General features: G+C 41.2%; 1 protein-coding gene across 1 annotated transcript in view; it reads left to right on the top strand.

The window, feature by feature from the left end:
• ERC2 (ELKS/RAB6-interacting/CAST family member 2) overlaps positions 1 to 20,953 on the top strand; it is a 548,821-nt gene that overhangs the window by 471,915 nt on the left and 55,953 nt on the right. The window contains exons 15-16 of the mRNA XM_081935890.1: positions 170 to 301; positions 12,444 to 12,510. Of these exons, the coding sequence (XP_081792016.1) occupies positions 170 to 301; positions 12,444 to 12,470 (159 nt within the window). The 3' untranslated portion in view covers positions 12,471 to 12,510. The remainder of the gene's footprint in view (positions 1 to 169; positions 302 to 12,443; positions 12,511 to 20,953) is intronic.

The following is a 20,953-nucleotide window of genomic DNA, read 5'->3' as shown; positions in this document are numbered from 1 at the left end:
CAAAAATGTTGCCACTTCTATAATCCTTGATATCAGCTGTCACATATTTCATAGAATATACTTTGTTGTATGGAGAAATATTGGTCTCATGCAGTAGAGATGTTGCCTAATGTGGTCTCTGCATTCTAGAATTCAGTGGTGGTTTTTTTTTTTTTCTTATTTCCTTCAGACTCAGAATAGAATGAAACTGATGGCAGACAACTATGATGATGACCATCATCACTATCACCACCATCATCACCATCACCACCACAGATCTCCTGGAAGGACCCACTCCAACCATAGACCCTCTCCAGAACAGGTAAGACACCACTCTTCTTGCTTTAGCTTCATACTTTACCCTCTTACAATAAAGGCTCAAAGAGAAAAAGAAAACAATATAAATTATCTGCCCTTTGAACTGAAATGGATGGCTTTGTTTGTTTCCATCACTTAGAGAAGCCAAACATTTTCCTTCTCTTTCCTCCTTGGATCCCCCCCCCCAGTTCCTTTTATTACGGTTCTCTTCTCTCTTCTTTTCATAGCAGTTTTAATGAGGCTCAGTGTAACTATTTAAATATGTTTGAATAATTGTTTTTTGATGAAGAAGATAGTGTCAGCGTTCCAAATATCATGCAGAATTAAATCAGACTCCAAGGCAAAACTATCCTTAAAGTTCCAATTTAATAAGTCAGACATGTTGGCACATCTGTGGAATCCCAAATCTAAAAGCTTCCTGGGATTCCACCCAGTTGAAAGTTCATGATCTTATCCCCATGCCCATAAATCCATCACATGGTCCAATTTTCTTCGGCCACGCTGGCATCTCCACCCAGCTGGTTCCGGACAGGTGCAGAGGTGCGGAGACAAAAGATGACCTTGGGCTTCTAGAAAGGAATGACAACAACACATTCCACAATTCTACTCCTTTCTATTCCCCCCTCCCAACTACTACACTAATGAAACAGCATAATGAAACAATAGAGAGTGTGGCAGGCCTAAAAGATCCTAAAAAGGAATATAACTGCAGGCCTGACAGATGGTTGTTTAGACAGCTGATCCACACAAATATAATCTATTATTATTTTGTTTTATACACTCAGTTTGCTAAAAAAAATGAGTTGAATGTGTTGGATTCAACTTTGAATCAGTATTAACAAAAGGTTTATTTCTTTAAGTTATGTCCTTTTATGTTAAATCAGCAAAACAATGTTATTTGTTTCCCATATTAGAAAACCACCACATATCAAACATTACTAGGATAGGTTTTTATATCATCCATAAAATGTCTAGCTTTTTCACAAATAGATAAGGGGGAAAAAAACAGTGAGAAGCTGACTTTATGGGAAGAATACAAATTCTGCAAAAAAGAGATATCCATGGCATCTGGTCACTCATGTTCATGCCAGAAACACCAAGGCGTTTCTGGGTAGAAAGGATTATCTGGTGACATCGATTTCGATTTCGATTTATTTCGATTTTTATACCGACCCCTCTCCCCAAAGGGACTCGGGGCGGTGTACAGTCAAATAAAACAGATAAAATGGAATGCAAACATACATCATAAAAACATAGAAGAGGAGGCAATACGACACTGTACAAAGTAAAGTAGATAAAAACAATATTTCAACAATCCTAAAAATACCCAATTAAAATAACCCAGTTAAAATATATCTGCCAGGAGGTATAATAAGGTTATGAATGGTCCAGGCCGGCTAAACGGAACAGGTGAGTCTTCAGTTTTCGTCGAAAGGAGGGGAAGTCGGTGGTGGTTCTGATATCGGGGGGGAGGTCATTCCAGAGGGTTGGGCCCATCACAGAGAAGGCTCTACTCCTAGGCGCCGCCCGTTGGCATTGCTTAGTGGACGGCACCCGGAGGAGTCCTTCCCTGTGAGAGCAAATCGGTCGCAGGGAAGTGTGTGGTAGGATGCGATCCCGCAAGTACCTAGGTCCTGAGCCATGGAGCGCTTTAAAGATGGTAATTAACACCTTGAAACGCACCTGAAAGACCACAGGCAGCCAGTGCAGCTCGCGCAGGAGCGGTGTTATGTGGGAGTACCTAGTACTCCCGAAGATAGCCCGCGTGGCTGCGTTCTGGACTAGCTGCAGTCTTCGAGCGCGTCCCAAGGGAAGCCCCATGTAGAGGGCATTGCAGTAGTCCAGCCGAGACGTCACCAGTGCATGAGTGACCGTGCGTAGGGCATCCCGGTCCAGTAGGGGGTGCAATTGGCGCACCAGGCGAACCTGGTGGAACGCCCCCCTTGCCACGGCTGCCACATGGTCATCCATTGACAGCCGGGCATCTAGGAGGACGCCCAAATTGCGAGCCCATTCCACAGGGGGCAATTGCTCGCCCCCTATGGTCAGTGATGGAATCAACTGACTGAACCGGGGTGCCGGTAGCCACAGCCACTCAGTCTTGGTGGGGTTGAGCTTGAGTCTGTTGTCCCCCATCCAGACCCCGACGGCTTCCAAACACCGGGTCATCACCTCGACAGCCTCGTTGGGGTGGTCTGGGGTGGAAATGTACAGCTGTGTATCATCAGCGTACAGATGATACTCCACCCCAAAACTACGGATGATCTCCCCCAGCGGCTTCACATATGCGTTGAACAGAAGGGGTGAGAGGACCGACCCCTGAGTCACCCCACAAGTGAGTGGCCTCAGAGTCGACCTCTGCCCCCCTGCCAACACACATTGCGTCCGGTCGGAGAGGTAGGAGCCGAACCACCGCAGAACGGTGCCTCCAACTCCCATCCCCCCCAGCCGGCGCAATAGGATACCATGGTCGATGGTATCGAAAGCCGCCGAGAGATCTAATAGGACCAGGATAGAGGAACAACCCCTATCTCTGGCCCTCCAGAGATCATCGACCAACGCGACCAAGGCGGTCTCCGTGCTGTGTCCGGGCCGGAAGCCGGACTGGCGTGGGTCTAGATATTTGGATTCCTCAAAGTGTCGTGGAAACTGCTGTGCCACCACATTCTCTACAACCTTCGCTAAAAAGGGAAGGTTGGAGACTGGACGATAATTACCTAGCTCCATCCGGTCAAGGGAAGGCCTCTTGAGTAAGGGCCTCACCACCGCCTCTTTCAAGGTGGCAGGTAAGGACCCCTCGCTCAAAGAGGCGTTCACCAAGCCCAGTAGCCAGCCTCGTGTCACTTCCCAGGATGCCAGTACCAACCAGGAGGGACACGGGTCCATTAAACATGTGGTCGGTCGCAGCCGTCCACGCAACCTATCCAAATCCTCGGGGGCAACAGACGCAAACTCCTCCCAGAGTGGTCTCACAAGACTCACTGTTGGCGGCTCCTCTGGTCCACTGAAGGGGGCCCATCCGCTCCAGATCTGAGCGATTTTGTCCTGCAGATATTCCCCAAACTCCTCTGCTCTGCCCTGTAAAGTGGCTTCCCGCGTCCTCTGTGATAAGAGAGAGCGGGTCACCCGAAACAGGGCGGCAGGGCAGTTATCGGCGGACGCAATAAGAGTGGCACAATATCTGCGTTTGGCCACTCTTAATGCCACAAGGTAAGTTCGTAAATAGGCTCTTACTTGTGTTCGGTGAGATTCGGAGCGTGAGGACCTCCACCTGCCCTCTAGGTGTCTCCTATGGCGCTTCATCGCCCTCAGGTCCTCGGTAAACCAAGGAGCCCGGGTGGGTCGTCGCCGCAGGAGAGGCCGCAAAGGCGCAACTCGGTCCAGGGCCCCAGCGGCCGCCCTATTCCAGGCAGCCACTAGGTTCTCGGAGCGAGAGCGGGTCAGGGCTACAGGGAATGGCCCAAGCTCCGTCTGGAACCTATCCGGTTCCATCAGGCGCCTGGGGCGGTACCAACTTGGACAGTTTGGTTCCGCCTCCTCGTGGTGGGGGGTAGCGCCAGGGAAGTCCAGCCGGAGACATGAGTGATCTGACCATGACAGGGGAGTAATGGTTACATCCCCTCTTCCCAGATCACTCGCCCACTGTTCAGATACAAAAACAAGGTCCAGAGTGTGGCCGCCTTCGTGTGTGGGGCCCTGAAATAATTGGGTCAGGTCCATGGCTGTCATGGAAGCCATGAACTCCCGAGCTACCTCGGATGCTTCCCCCGTCGACGGCAAGTTGAAATCCCCCATAACCACAAGCTTGGGGGTCTCAACTGCCGTCTCTGAGATCAGCTCGAGGAGCTCGGGCAGGGCTGCTGATGTATAGCGAGGAGCCAAGTATACAATCAGCAAGCCCCACTATCTCCCTGGGCCCCATTTCACACCAAGGGACTCACATCCGGGTATCTGAGGTACAGTGAACTCCCTCGGCTCTAGACACTCCCGTATAACTACCGCCACCCCACCACCCTTACCCAGGGCCCGAGGCTGATGGAATGCACGGAAATCCGTTGGGCACATTTCCACGAGGGGTAAACCACCCTTGTGGCCCAACCAGGTTTCCGTTATCCCTGCAAGGTCCAGCTCCCCCTCTGAGATCAACTCATTAATGAGGGGGGCCTTGTTGGTCACGGACCTTGCATTGCAGAGCATCAGCCTCAGGCCCTGGCTCTGTAGTTCCTGACCACCTAGATTGCGGGGGTTGGTACAAACGACCGGGTGTAACCAACAACCACGGTCTCCCAACCAACGTTGTGGTCTTCTCCTGTCCTCGCATCCCCTCCTCCCTGCGACCGATGTAATAAGACAACCCTCTATTGGAACGTTCTTTCCCCTCCCCCCCTCCACCACACTCACTTCCCTCCTAGACTCACCTGTTCGCCTGGCACTGGCCCCCCTCCTGGACAGATTTCCCTCCCCTCCTACCCTAAAACCCTCCCTGGAACCCCCTAAAAAACATTTAGTTAAAAACCCCCTAAGCCTCCATTTCTTCCACCTCTCGGGGTCTATAAACCCGTCATCAAGGCGGGCCCTTACAAGCATCAAGGGCCATGCATGCGAGAGGGGGGTCTCGCGCAGGCGGAGCAGGTCTAGCCTCGTATAAATAATCTTCAGAATCTTAAAAACACGATGGGGTCAAGGTGTTATAGATGATGAGTAGTCAGTCATAAAAAAAGGGGGGGAAGAGTTCTTAGATGTCCAAATGGTGGTCTGGGTGGAGGAGAGATGGTCCAAAGGGTAGTAGCCGCCTAGATGATCCTAGGTGGTCTTAGGTGGGTGGGAGTTCATGGAGAGAGTTTATAGATGGTAATCTAGAGTTCTTAAGGAATGGAGTTCCCGATTGGGAGGGGGGCGATGTTCTTGGGGGGCAGATGGTCTTGGCCTAGACATCCCTGTGGCCTACCTATAGCCCTAATATAGGGCTTCCGGTGATCTCCGGTGTTCCAGGCCGCCCCCGGCCACCCCCAACCTCCATTCCAGTCTTACTCTCTCATGGCTCCCACCTCAAATCCCACTGAATGAATCCCATCACCCATGTCAGGGGGCACCTGTTTGGGGGCTCCTTTTATTTCCCCATTAATGTGTCCACCAAAATGGTACCTATCCATCTACCCGAGCTTGCATGCTTTCAAACTGCTAGGTCGGCAGGAGCTGGAGTGAATCACAGGAGCTCGCTCCATCACACCGTAGCACTCAAGTCTCGAACGTGGGCTTGCTGCTTGTCAACCCAATTCCCTAACCAAGTGAGCCACTGTATGCCTTGCAATCTGGTGAGGGAGAATATTTTTTTAAAAAAAACCACCTTGCTTTATTTGTTAGATATTCACTTCACTTTCTTCTAAGCAGTTCAGTCAATATACAGAATACTCTCTTCTTCAACTGTATCCCAAACAATGACACTGTGGGGTTAATTTTTGTGAAGAAAAAGTGATTTTAAGGGTGGTGGGTTTTTCCTTAAACCTGAGTCTTCCAGGTTCTATCCAGCACCTTAACCACTACATCATGTTGATTCCTTATTTTATTCTCTGCAAAGTCTGTTCAAAAGAAGAAAGAACCCAGTACTGAACAAAGAAAGGTGATAGGTGTTGAAAGAAAGAGATCATTTCATGAAAAATTCATTTTATCATCTTGGCCAACATGAAATTAAACTTTTGTTACTGGTGCACTGAATGACTTTCCACACTTTGCTCTGTAATACCCCACCCACGCTCTGAATACACATTTCCAAGAGTTCTTGGCAAGGATTTACTTTTTATTCATCTTTGATTATTGGTCAGTGTTGATATCTCACTTTTGAACAAACAGTCCAAGGTTCCTTTAACAGAACTACGAGATGAGCTCACCATTCCATTCATCTAAAGAAGGGCTTGGTTTGGAAAATGTATTGAATTGCACAAGTTAATGGCAACTGGTCTAATTAACACTCCCCAAGCAAAATTATGAGTTGGAATTCAGACTGATCCTTTTTAAACTTTGGCTATTTAGGCTTGAAGGATTGCATGTGGAGAGTGCGAGAATTTTGCAGATATCTTTAAAAAATGATTACAAAATGCATGTTTAAAACTGTATATAACATACAAAATATATTACATTATATATGTACATTAGAGTAAAGTAGGAGAAAAGCATAACAGCTGTAGCTACATAAATTGATCTTCAGATTTGCTTGGTCCAATGAACATCAAAATAAGACAAAATATTTTTGTTTGAGGAGACATGAATGCTGTTGAAAATAGAGATCTAATGAGGAGTGGGGGAAATGACAAGTGGATCAGTGTTTAGATATAAACACAAAGATGGTACCCCTTAATAGGAGAATTAGATTTATATCTTTAAAAAAAGAAAGAGAGTTTCATTGTGTATTTCAGGGCTTTTTTATTAGCTAGTTAAAAAGTGGATGAATTTTATTAGAGGTTATTAGGTGATGTTTCAGGAGGTTGTATACAGAAAGGGTAAAATGTGAATATTGTAGACTAAATTAGTCTCTTATAAGGACATATTTCCAGAATGTCTTGATTTGCCCAAGGTAATATTTGCATATCTTTGGGCATTTTTATTTAATTAAAAACTGTCTACATTAACTGTTAACGATCAGGTTGATGGCAAAAAAGTAGCTTTAAATAAATAGTACAAGTGATACTTAAATAGTAAGAACATCGTGGAGACAAAGAGCAGAATAACAAGTGACGGAGTGAGTGGAGTATGCAGCAGTATCTGATTAATGAAGGAAGTAAACAGAGATTAATTATGCCATTGGAAAACTATGGTATACAGTCAGCCAGAGTCTGACCACTAGCAAATGGAATCAAGCAAAGTTCAAATTAACAATTGGCGTGCCAAAATTTAAATATCTTTTTTTTTTACAGCTATTGTCAACTGATTGTACCATAGTTTTATTATAATTGTGTCATACGAAAATCTGTGGACTGATTTAATTCCTCACACTGGTATAAAATCACAAAAAATCCCAGGAGATTCATAAAATTCATAGATAGAGCCAGTAGAATAGAGTAATTAAGATACTGGACTAGAACTGGGAAGACCCAAGCCTAGTTACTGATGAGATTGGGTGGATATAAACCAAATAAATGATTTTTTTTACTTCATTCTGTTAGACCTTATTGTTTCTTGTATATGGAAGAATAACACCTTCTGAGATTTTGTTTTTAAAAGTCCTATATATGATAGAAAACTGGAGTCTTTTCAGGTCACAGTGAGTGAGAGATGAAATCCCTTGTGTGGCAATCACTGTGTTAAAAAAAGTAAATTTGTCTGCAAGTGGTAGAAAAGCTTTCACAGACCTGGGGCCAGTAGTAACATGTCTGACAGCTCAAACCACCAGTTATAGGCAGCAGTCAAGAAGACAAGAATAGGATGCCTTATTCTAGTTCCCTTACACCATGATTTTTGGGAGAGAAAAAATAAACACTATTTCATAAGATGGGTACATTATTTTCACTAGATTTACTTTGAGTTGAGATGTTAATTCTTTGTGCTCAAGGACATGAAAGTCATCTATTACAAGTCTGGTCAGGCAAGCTTTTTTTCTGAAAAAGGAGAAGCAGAACACTTAAACTTGTGATGATTGTGTTGTAAGGTATTTTTAATTAATCTTAGGTCCTAGTAAATATTCCAGAAGTATTTTATTTGAAAAACATCTAAGATGTCAGTAGATTCTGTGTCCTATTTGTGACCAGAGACACTGAGGAGATGGATGTTTTACTGAAGTTTTTCAAAGGACAAGGAATTCTTCAAATGTTTTTTAGAAAGGGAAACTTTCTTTCTGTCCTAACAAAACATCTAAATTTATTTGTTTTCTAATCTGTCCTGTTCAGCAAGGGAACTGCCTCTAGATGACCTCAGCTGATCTCAAAGACCTATTGTTTGGATAGGTAAACATCAAGACATATCAGTGCTTGTTAGGGAGTATATATAGCATTATTAGGAATATAGTATATACTACTATACTATTTCCTATGCTATGCTATGCTATGCTATGCTATTTTATGCTCTGCTCTGCTCTGCTCTGCTATGCTAATAATATAAGGCTCAGTAGTTAAAGATGCTGAACTTGTTAGCCTGGGTTTGAGAACCAAGTGCCGCACAATGGGGTGAGCTCCCATTACTGGCCCCAGCTCCTGCCCACTTAGCAGTTCAAAAGCATGCAAATGAAACAGTATTTCCATGCACCTCTGGCATATAGCCATGCTGGCCACATGACCACAGAAGATGTCTTCAGACAATGCTGGCTCCATCAGCCAAGAAATGGAGATGAGCACCATGCCTTAGAGTCAGACAGGGAAATCTTTATCTTTACATTTATTTTACCTTTTTCAAGGTAATATATACATACACACAGATGACAGATAGATGATAGAAAAGATAATATAAGATAAGATAGATGATAGATAGATAGATGATAGATAGATAGATAGATAGATAGATAGATAGATAGATGATAGATAGATAGATAGATAGATAGATAGATAGATAGATAGATAGATAGGATAGTCAACAAACCAGCATGTAGTTGACCAAATCTAGAGGGAATCTTTAACTCTTTTCTTACTGAAGAATGCTTGAAGAACATTTTCATTATCTAATATGTACATTATTTTTACCAGTGGCTTACACTAATTGTTTTCCAAAGAATTACTTGAACAGGTGAACAAGAATAGAGCATTTAACCATTTCCTCAGAGAAAACATACTCCACCTGTTTTCAATGACAAGAGGGCACATGATGTTGCATGGCAAACATTCCAGAAAGAGAGTATTCACAGCTTAGAAAGACTTGATCCCACCCTGGGAAATTATTCAACATCTGATTGCACTTGTAACCCAGGCGGGAGAATTAGAGTAGAACAATTACCATCTGCCTGAGAAAAATTCAGTAGAATCCATGATCATTAATATTGAACACAGCATTTCCTTTATCTAAATGTGTTCAACAGATTTATCCTGGAAAAGCAGGGATTTTCAAGCCATCTTTCTTTTCTCTTTCCTTTCCTTTTTAAATCAAGTAATCTCTCAGCCAGAAAATTCTTTGTTCTCAAAACCACACTAATTTAATTCTACCCACTAATACTATTCTGGCAGTTTCTATTTTATGTTACACACATAAAAATAAAATCCTCACAAAAAGAGAAAAAGCAAGGTAATTGTAAATGTGGAAGTAAATTTTCAATTTAAATCAAGCAAAAAAATATATCAGGATCCCATTCATGTTAGGGTAGTTTGGAACAGAATTTATTTTAAATAAATACATTCTGAATAAATTCTAAATTTTTACGTAAAATTCTGGAACTACACGAAAAGAAGCTCATAAAATTGCACTTGGAGTAGAAAATTGTTGGCATCTTGAGAGAAATGAGGCATGCTTCATATCAGGTAAAATCCCTTTAGATCAGTGGTTCCTAACCTTTTTTGGGCCATGCTCCACCTAAACATCTCTAAAATCCTGATGCCCCCTCCCCCCTGTGACATATAATTCTTACTTTACTCAAAAAGTGAACTCTACTCACGCAGAGGAAGCCTAAAAGGACATTAACTTGGTTTAAGCAAGGTTCAAATAGCTCCCACTAAAAATCAATTTCCCCCGCTCTGGGCCTAGGCCCCACATTGGGAAAGACTCCTTTCGATTTACATTTTCTATAAAAGTACACTCTTTAGGGCTGCACCATCTTTCCTGCCTCTGGTCCATCCCTCACTTGTTCCCTACTATCTTTAGACATAGAGGAATAAATAATAAATAATAAATAAATATTTATTTCTTAGCCGCACCCTCTCCCGAAGGACTCGGGGCGGCGTACAATGAAACATATGAAATAAATATGTGGACAAAACAAACATATAACAGAGACATATACCGAGACATACACAAGGAGGAGGTCGGCTGATGAATAAAAAACAATTAGAATACAGTGATTAAAAAACCCCTAAATAATTAAATATAATTAAAATACCCAATTAAAAACCCGTCAGGAGCGATATGGTTAGATCAAAGTTGAGCCAGGCCAGCTACTTGGAATAGGTGGGTCTTAAGCTTAATACGAAAGGAGCGGAGGTCAGAGGTATTCCTAATATCCGGAGGGAGGTCATTCCACAGGGCTGGGCCCGCCACAGAGAAGGCTCTACTCCTAGGCGCCGCCCCCCGACACTGTCTAGTGGACGGCACCTGGAGGAGGCCCTCTCTGTGCGAGCGGATTGGTCGCAGGGATGTATGGGGCAGAATACGATCCCGCAAGTAACTAGGTCCTGAGCCATGGAGCGCTTTAAAGATTGTTATCAAAACCTTGAAATGCACCCAATAGACCACAGGAAACCAGTGCAGCTCACGCAGGAACGGTGTCACATGGGAGTACCTAGTACTTCCCATAATTACCCGCGCGGCTGCGTTCTGGACCAACTGTAGCCTCCGGGTGCATTTCAAGGGAAGCCCCATGTAGAGAGCGTTACAGTAGTCCAAGCGAGACGTCACCAGTGCATGAGTGACTGTGCGTAAGGCGTCCCGGTCCAGTAGGGGGCGCAATTGGCGCACCAGGCGAACCTGGTGGAACGCCCCCCTTGCCACGGCTGTCACATGGTCATCCATGGACAGCCGGGCATCCAGGAGGACGCCCAAATTGCGCGCCTGCTCCACGGGGGCAAGTTGAATGCCCCCAATGGCCAATGATGGAGTTAATTGGCTGAACCGGGGAGCTGGTACCCACAGCCACTCCGTCTTGGAGGGGTTGAGCTTGAGTCGGTTGTCATCCATCCAGATCCGTACGGCTTCCACACACCGGGACATCACTTCGATGGCCTCGTTGGGGTGGTTCGGGGTGGAAAAGTACAGCTGAGTATCATCAGCGTACAGGTGGTATCCCACCCCGAAACCACGGATGATCTCACCCAGCGGCTTCATATATGTGTTGAACAGGAGTGGCGAGAGGAGCGACCCCTGTGGCACCCCACAAGTAAGGGGGCGTAGGGTCGACCTCTCTTCTCCTGCCAACACACGCTGCGTCCGGCCAGAAAGGTAGGAGCCGAACCACCGCAAAACGGTGCCCCGGACCCCCAAGCATTTGGAACCAAAGGAGATGTGTGAGGGAGGAGACATACAGCTGTAGCAGGAAGCCAGTTAGACACCATGATACAAAAAAGATGCTGAGGCCCTAAAAAGAGTGGAGGGGTCTGGATGCTAAATTGTAGAATGAAGGGCTAAGGGAACTAGGTATATTTATTCTAACAAAGAGAAGGAGATATGATAGCCATCTTCCTACACTTGGAATGGCTGTCATGGGAAGAAGGGGTTGATTTATTCTCCAAAGCATCTGAGGAACATGGGTAGAAGCATGTCAGGGGGAGAGCAAACCTGGAATTAAGGAGAAATTTCTTAACAATGAGAACAATTAATCAATAGAACAGCTTACCTTCCAGAGTCACAGATGCTCCATTGCTGGAGATTTTCAAGAAAAGATTGGACAACTACCTATCTGTAATGGAATAAGGACTCCTGCCTTGAACTGTGGGTTGGACTAGAAGACCTCCAAGTTCCCTTCCAGCTCGATAATTTTATTTCTATTTCTTTATTGGCCTCAATAAAGTATCTCTTTTGGTGTCTATATTTCTGTGCTATACAAAACTAAAATGATTCATTAAAATACTTACTGATATATTTATTTAAATAGTCATGTTAAGTAATATATATATATATTCTCCTCAGAAATAAGACCAATGGAAAAACCATAATACTTATAGGTATAGTTAGCAATTTGTTTTCCGAAAGAGTTATGAATTTATCTTCTTGTTATTACCTATTCAGGTTCATAATATCTTTTGGATGCAAAATTGCAATTCTGTTGAAGCCATGCTTCACTACGTTTTTGGATTTGTGCCTTTTGAAATGATCAACACTTGATTAATCATGGGACCTGCCCGTGCGGGAAAAATTCTAGGAAGGAAGATAGTTGTTGCTTACATTTCATTCCAATGTGGTTGAGAATGTGAACTATCATCAGCAAAAATTCATAGATGTTCAACTGCACTGAGGTAACTAATTGTTTCTTCTTTTATTCCAATGCTAAAACTTCAATCTACCTCCTACTGGCTGGCTGGCAGGATGATGAGGAAGGCATATGGGCATAACCATTTCCTATAAACCAAAGTTCCAGTTTTGTTTTGAAGGGTAAGATACTATTTTATTTTATATTTGTGTGCAGTGCTTGTTTATTGTAATGTCTAACTGTGGCAATGGGTACATCTTGTGAATGAGAAACAAGCAAGCTGAGATAGTGATTTGCACTGATCAATTTTCTATTACCACTAAAGGATGGCAATTTTTTCCATTGTAACATATCCTATGCAATTCAAGAGAGTTTAAAGATATTATGGTGATGTTCAGTTACATGGACCTACCTGGACCTGATTGAGCTTAAAGCTATACAGGATTAGATATGGTTAATACTTGGGTAAGAGACCACCAGAACGTTCAGGGGCTAAAAGAACTGTAAAATACTTCTACATCAGGGGTGTCAAACTCAAGGCTCGGGAGCCAGACCCGGCCCGAAGGGTCTTAGATTTGGCCCATGGGCGCCCCTGGAAACAGCGAAGGACCAGCCCATGGTGCTTCTGCCAGCAAAAGAAGAGCTTTAGGGAGGCCGTGCATGGCCCTCCTGAGCTCTGCTTTTGCTGGCAGAGGGATGCAGGAGGCCTTATGGCAAAATATAGAGCACGCATGGCTTCCCAAAGCTCCGTTTTCGCTCTCAGAGGCTAGCCAAATTTAAAAAGTAAAACACAATATAAGTTTATTTATTTTATTTTACTTATTATAATTTGTCAAACGAAAACAAAAACATTTATTGCTAAAGTATAAATTAAGTAGCATATGTCCTCAAAGTTATTTTCATTAAAATTAACACAGTTCCTGCTGTCCGTAGTTGATTATATGCCATGATTGGATATACATATACTGTACGTTAATGGCCATTGTTCATATTTCAGATGAAATCAATATTTTTAAGATTTGGCTTTAAAGGAAATACAGACTTTAAATTTGCATTTGCCTTATTTTGGGATTTTTTTTTTCATTTCCCAATCAAGACTTATTCCTTTTTAGTTCTTCAGTACAGTAGTTTTCCATTTGAGTACTAATGAGCACTGACTCAGTTTAGCTTCCAGACTCACTGGATATAAAAGTGGCAAACATCAGTGTGGCTGATATTGGATTAATTTTAAGCACATATTTTAGATCAATCAATTTTTTTCATTATACAAAGACTTAAAACACAAAATAGAATACAGGCAACCCTTGATTTATGCCCCAAATTTCTGTTGCTAAGCAAGACAGTTGTTAAGTGAATTTTGTCCCATTTTATGACCTTTCTTGCCACAGTTGTCAAGTGAATCATTGCAGTTGTTAAGTTTGTAACACAGTTGTTAAATGTATCTGGCTTCCCCATTGACTTTGCTTGTCAGAAGGTCAGAAAAGGTGATCTCATTACTCTGGAATACCGCAACTGTTATAAATATGAATCTGTTGCTAAGCATCTGAATTTTGATCATGTGCTTATGGGGATGATGTAATGGTTGTAAATGTGACAAGTGGTCATAAGTCACTGCTAGAGATAGATAGATAGATGGATGGATGGATGGATGGATGGATGGATGGATGGATGGATGGATAGATAGACAGACAGACAGACAGACAGACAGACAGACAGACAGACAGACAGACAGACAGATAGATATACAGATAGATAGATAGATAGATAGATAGATAGATAGATAGATGATAGATAGATAGATAGATAGATAGATAGATAGATAGATAGATAGATGATAGATAGATAGATAAATACAGATAGGATAGCCATCTGTCTGTCTACCATAAATAGATAGCTGGATAGGCAGGCAGGCAGGCAAATAGGTAGGCAGGCAAACATAATGGCATTTTTCTGTCAAAGTTCAAAGAGCAAGGCCCTGTTTCTTTGAAGTAAATAGGTATGCATCCACAAACTCTGTGTGTGTGTGTGTGTGTGTGTGTGTGTGTGTGTGTGTGTGTGTGTGTTCCTTTCTGGATCTCATCTTATACTGAGTATTAAATTGAACAGATGGTTTCAGCTTCTAAAATGTGAAATCTCTCAGAGGATTCATGAATATATTGGACATGAACTTCCACATACTTCTCCAATCCAATGAATAGAATGAGACTCTGAGAAACGAATGTGTCTTGTGTATAATTAAATTCAGTTCATATTATCTGAATGACAGAATTTTTTTATCTGACTGCAGGGATAAGTTTACATTAAAAAGAGTAATGGGAAAGAAAGAAAAACAATAGATTTTTACTATTCCCCTACCCACTCACATTACTGCATTAAATAATGGAACATTTACCTTTAAAATACAATAATTTAACTTCGAAGAAAATGTAGCTCAAATAAGTTATACTTCTTTTTCCTACCAGATTGTGGCTATACAGTGTTATGCAATAACAGTTATCCATTTAAGTTTGTGGAACCATTTGGTTCTGAGTTCAGAAAATGGAATATTGTAATAGTATCTTATGTAAGCATTAGTTAGCTAACTATTACTTAAGACAATATCTGAGTCCAGCCAATTATAATTCATAAATCCATCAATAGTTTAATAAATGATGGATTAAGCTAAAGTGTAGAATCTATCATTTTCATTTTCATCTAGTTCAGAAAGGAATTTTAAAAAAGGGAAAAGAAGTTGTAATGGAATTGTTAGAATATTATAAAAATGGAATTTCCTTGTAAAATAACACTTTCTTGATTCTTGGCTATTCGTTGCAAAACTTCATTATGCCTTTCCTTCTTCAAACTTTCAATAAACTTTCCACATGGAAATCATACACATAAATGGTCTGTTCTTGATCCTCAGTCTGGTCTAGAACCTGACCTCCTAAGTCTCTTTTAAAAAGGCAAAAGGTTCATCTTGATGGATACAAGAAGAATCTAGCTGAATGCTGCACATGATGACATATTCCTCAAACAGCATCTTTCCCAAATTTGAATTCAATAACAGTTGGATGAGAAGAGGGGGGAAAATACACATAGTCCTCTATTTCCATCCATTATTTCTTGTTACCTATCTTATAGTTTTGTCTTCTTCTTCTTCTTCTTCTTCTTCTTCTTCTTCTTCTTCTTCTTCTTCTTCTTCTTCTTCTTCTTCTTCTTCTTCTCCTCCTCCTCCTCCTCCTCCTCCTCCTCCTCCTCCTCCTCCTCCTCCTCCTCCTCCTCCTCCTCCATGTCTAGATCAAACTTTAAACTGGCAAAATGAAGTCACCTTCTTGACCTTGTCATTGGCCAAAAATACCAGCAGATGGGCCAGCTACATGGCATTGGTTTCCTGTCTGGTCTATCCTGAAGGGATGACATTTCTTGACTCCTTGTAGAAGATTCTAAGACCCAAAGTACATTTCTAAAAATAGCATTGCAGGTACTATAAATAATTGAAAATCAATGCAAACGATTTCCTTTTAAATAACTGTGAAAATGGAGGCAGCTATGCAAACTTATTTGTTTGGTAACGCCAAACCACTGGTTAATCAGATATGAAAAACTCTGGACTCTCCCTCTCTGTATTACTTGTTTTCTTCTTTCAATAGAACCATGGCATCAATTGCCTGGTTAAAATGAAGCAGCAGTCATTGGGTTTACATAAAGCACTAAACCTATTCAGGCTTACTGAGTAAATCATAATTCTCACATAACATGCTAGGTCAAAACAGAGCAGAATACATTTACTAGGCTGTGCAAATGTTTTCAAAGAGATATGAGATGGTGCACAAATTGTCCATATTTGCCCAGCTGTTTATCGAAACGGATGCTGGTTCTGTCTCCATGCCAATGTGGCTTCTGACATATTATAACATCAATCTGGAAAAAGACCTGCTTTAACAATTGAAAAAGAGGTGCTTCAATACCACCCTTTCAAGGAATTTTCACAGTCATAGTATGTATCAAGCTGGATCAAATTGGCATGTTAGAATCCCTATCTTTTAAATAATTCCCTCAGTTTTTAGGGTAAAGAGAGATTCTAGTTAGTTTAAATCCAGATGTGCTTCTATGCTTGAATTGAAAGGGGAATTTCCCTTTCTTAACAGTGAAGTTCTCCATAAGGGCAATAGGCAATCATTCTTTTTTATGGATAAGTTGAAAAGAAGCACTTGAGGGGATTTGGAGTTTGGGGTTAAACTTTTATTTCTAACTTAGATACTTGAGTTATTAATAATCAGACTTTGTTATATTTGTTTTGCATTGCCCTGCCATTCCTTTAACATAACCAAGGTTTGGTTAGATGCCAGCTTCATACCAAGATAAATCTTGTCATTTTTTTCAGTAACTAGAACTCAGTAGTAACCTACAACATCTTCTACTATCTTCTAGTTATGGTTGTAAGGTTGCAAAGCTTGTACTTGTTAATGTTACATTATCACAACAATTACTGGATTGCTTTGAAAGGTGCAGGCATCTTCTCTCCAATTGAATTTAGAAAATAAATAACGTGAAAATGAATGTGCTTTCCATAAAAGTGCTACTTTCAATGGGCTTAAATTATATCTGCTCACTGTGACTGATGTTGACTGCAATTGTATTTTTCCCCTAATTAATACATCTCTGGAAATGCCTCCAGGATAACTGTAATTGTTTGTTCATTTGTTTATTAAATGTCTACATTGCCCATCTCACCTAAATGACTTTGGGTGGTTTACAATAAAATGTAATGGTGCGGGGGAGTTTTTAAAGCAGCCTCTGCAACTCCATTTCACCCCATTACAGAATTAACAACACTGAGATAATTTGGCTTACAGTTACTCTGATTTGCTTTGGAAGGTGTATAACTGTTGCTAATAGGGGTGGAGAATTATAGCCACAGCATGAATTGCCAACTTGCCATTCACACATTTCACGTGATTTTTAATCCTTTCCAGACTCACCAGTCACTTATAAGCCTGTTTTGGTAAATCTCTGTAATTTTGCATTGCTTTGGTCCTTTACATTATAGAGAACTAATTCTGTGAAGCACTGGATATTGTGCTTACTTCCTGGAGCATGCATGTTTGTCAAAATTGTAAAACAGGTTGCAAATATTCTTACTGTTTTTCTTCTCTTATAAGAATTGCCTCTTTTTAATTGTTTGAAGGTTAAAGGATCAAAATGAACAGGGTTAAATTCTAAATTCAGCCACATCTAAACTCTTTTGCCCATGTTATTTATTTCCTTATTTTGATATTCTGCTAAGGTAAATAGCAGCGTGGGGACTTCTCCAACTATGTCGTGAATCTCCGAACACCTGGAATTAAGTCCTGCATTTGGGGTTCCTTATTTTGCTTTGCTTTTCATTCACCTTGAACTCCGATGTGATTGCATGTCGGAGAACAATGTTCTTTACAAACTCCTGCCATGAAAATCTTTGTGATTACAAAGGGTGTTTCCCATTTGCCATATGTTGTTTGCTGCCGGCACATACGCTGCACAAATGCTGTTTCAGAGGTGACTGGTTTTGCTTTTGAAGTAGAGCACAATGTTTAAAGCTGCATGTAGACTATACATCTGAGGAGCTGTTTGGATAAAGAGGATACATTTTATAATGCTTCCACCAGTTTGGCCTCTTAAATTATATGGTGTGGCGTATTCAGTTTGGAATGGTGTTTTGAGATGTAATCCATTTGAGTTTTGTGTTCAGACTGGATAATGCTTCCCATCTCTCCGGATTGTAGTGCGTATACAGTAAATGACCTTCCCATGGAAAAGAAATTAAAACAGGTTATAGTTTCACTATGGAGAATTTTATGTTGTAAATTTGAGACAAAAGCAAAGGCAGATCACTAAATTTGCTTCTTATGTGGCTCCAATAGCCTTTTCTTTCTTTCTTTTTCTTCTAGTAGCAAAACTATGATTTCTATTTCTATTTCAACCTGGTTTAGTTATACTAGAGAAAAATAAGGGAAAAAGTTTATTATTACCAAGAACTTGTTTTCAACTTTTTGCTGGCCACCAAGTCACAATCTAGGACTTTAGATCTTCCTTTTAGCCAGGCATAGTGGCTGCTGGTCATGTGTCATTTATTTTGTTTTCTTTATTCAAATTCATGAGAGCCACCTAACTCCAATGAACTCTGTCATTAAGTTGTCATTGGCTGGCTATCCAAGAGGATCATTTTGGGTCTGCATGTTGAGAGCCAGTCAGAGCAGATGTTTTTATTTGTTTGTTTGTTTATTTATTTATTTGAATCAGTCAATAATGCCAAACATATACCAGAGAAGATGCCCCATCCAATAGCAATAACGGTACCGTGTTTCCCTGAAAATAAGGCAGGGTCTTATTTTCTTTTTACACACAAAATATGGCTTGGGTCTTATTATGAGGGGAGGGTTTATTGTTTTGGGCTTGCTGGGTGGCTGCTCTCTTGCGAGCGGACTCCCAAAGAGCCGGGCACAGCCTCATGGGCGAATGGCTGTGTTGCGCTGTTGCAGCAGCAGAACACAGCAGCCATGAAGCGACAACGCTCACGAGCAGCCACCCGGCAAACCCCTTTTCCAGCTGGGCACAGCGCCATTCACTGACCTAGGGGTATCGCCAAGCCACATGAGCGCCTGTTGGCAGGGGTGGCAGGAACTCAGCCAACCAGGGGACTGTCCAGTAGAAAAATTCACCTCCTGAGTATTGTCCAACTGTGGTTAACCCTTTTGTTAGCTGTTTACAGTAAAATTCAGTTGAAATTGAAATCATATTTTTCCTAATTGAAGTTGGCATGGAATTATTTCCTTATTTGTCCTATATATCTGCCACTTCATGAATTATTTAAAATCATAACCTTTCAAAATGTCAGAATACCACATCATTCATCAAATTCAAACCAGAAAATAAACATATAGTTTACTGATTTTCATTTTATTATTTATTCATGTTAGATGTTATATTAGTTCATTGTGTTTTCTACCCTCCTATTAAAAATTATTTTAATGAGATTTTTGAGGGGAATTATATATAATTATATTTAACAATACTGTCTTTTGAGGCAATATCTCAACTATCCAGTCAATTTACAGTATGTTTTCTAAAGGCTAAAAATTACAGATCTGGATTTTGGAAACTCTGTAGATCATTATAGCATTTCAAGCTTATTTTTTAATGTGATAATAACAACAGACAAGAATGAATTTCAGTATTGGAGAAATACTACATAATGATTTATAAATAGCATTTTTCTGCTATTGTGAACTATGCACATTTGATCCTCTAATACAACATAAGCGTTAAAACTATTCATTTCATATTTTGTTCTATTCCAAATGTTTTGAAATGGAATGCAATATTTTTTGCATATTTTTGATGCAGAACATGATTAGGATTAAATTAAATATATATAAAGACACTTTGGCTCTACAGTACTTCAAATACTTTGTAAGATTTTTTTTAACTTCAATAATCATTCAATAAACTTGTAATGTTACTTGTTGAAAGCTAAAACCATCTAGTTTCCAGATAGGAGAATGAAGATTTGCATTGCATCTCATGTTATTTCTAAATAAAAAGAAAGGAAACCTCCACCTTTATCAGTGCTGCCAGCTGCCAGAAATAAGAGAGATGGACATGGAAAAGGTGAAGTAGATATCCTAGTTACAAGTCATTCATTACAAAGCAATACAGAAAATGAAATCTTCTCTTTGACCCTGAAAATGTGAAGTGTGTTAGAATACTGGCCTTGGGAAATGAGGCTAAATTGGGACAGAGACTGGTTGCAACCACAGCTACAGGGAAAAGCCACGTATGCAATTAGTGTGATGCTATCAGTGAGAGGCTTGCAGGTCTTTGATGATAAAAGTACAAAGGTGTGCAAGGATTTTAGGCATGTGTTGCTTTTTTTGCTAGCTCTGTGTTCTTGATTAAGCTGTCGTTGGTTGTGGTTCCCAAAGAAATCTTGTAGGCTTAAGTGCTCCCATGTTTACACAGGAGACTCTCTCCGACTCGCTTTTTAAGCACAGCTTTTTTACTGGAGTGAACGAGATTTCTGAAGTTTAGTTAAACTTTGGAAATGCCTCTTTCTTCAGGGGAACGGTTTTGATTTTGAAATGTATGATTCAGAATGTGGGATGCATGCAACAGGTAGCCCATGCTCTTAAAATGATGCATGGACTATGATCCTCTGCTTACTGAATGGGAGAATCAGACACACTGAGTTCAATAAACTTCTAAGGAAATTATCAGGAGGCTGCAGCCCCAGTTATATGAGACACAATGTCAGGGTTCCAAATAGCAACCTCAAACAAATAATAGTACAAGGCTAGAAGTTCCTCAAAGTTGCAATTTATTAAAAGAGCCATGTTGGCATATCTGGGGAAACCCGAATCTGAAAGCTTCCAGGTTTTCCCACCCAGTTGAACGTTCAAGATCCTGCCCCAACACCCACACGTGTATCACATGGTCCAATATTTCACTGCCACAAAGACAGATTCCACCCATCCAGTTCCGGCCAGTGCAGAGACAAAGGATGGCCTTGGCTTCCTAAGAAAAATGTTACTATGGCTACATATCACCCAACTCCACATAATCCCCCCCTCCCAGTTTCCCACAGTAGTAGAAAGTGTGGCAGACCTA

The sequence above is a fragment of the Natrix helvetica genome, assembly GCF_964273705.1.
Source record: "Natrix helvetica genome assembly, chromosome: 1".
NCBI classification, from domain to species: domain Eukaryota; kingdom Metazoa; phylum Chordata; class Lepidosauria; order Squamata; family Natricidae; genus Natrix; species Natrix helvetica.
Note: the sequence above shows the minus strand (reverse complement) of the source record. Positions and strands in the feature narration are given on the sequence as shown.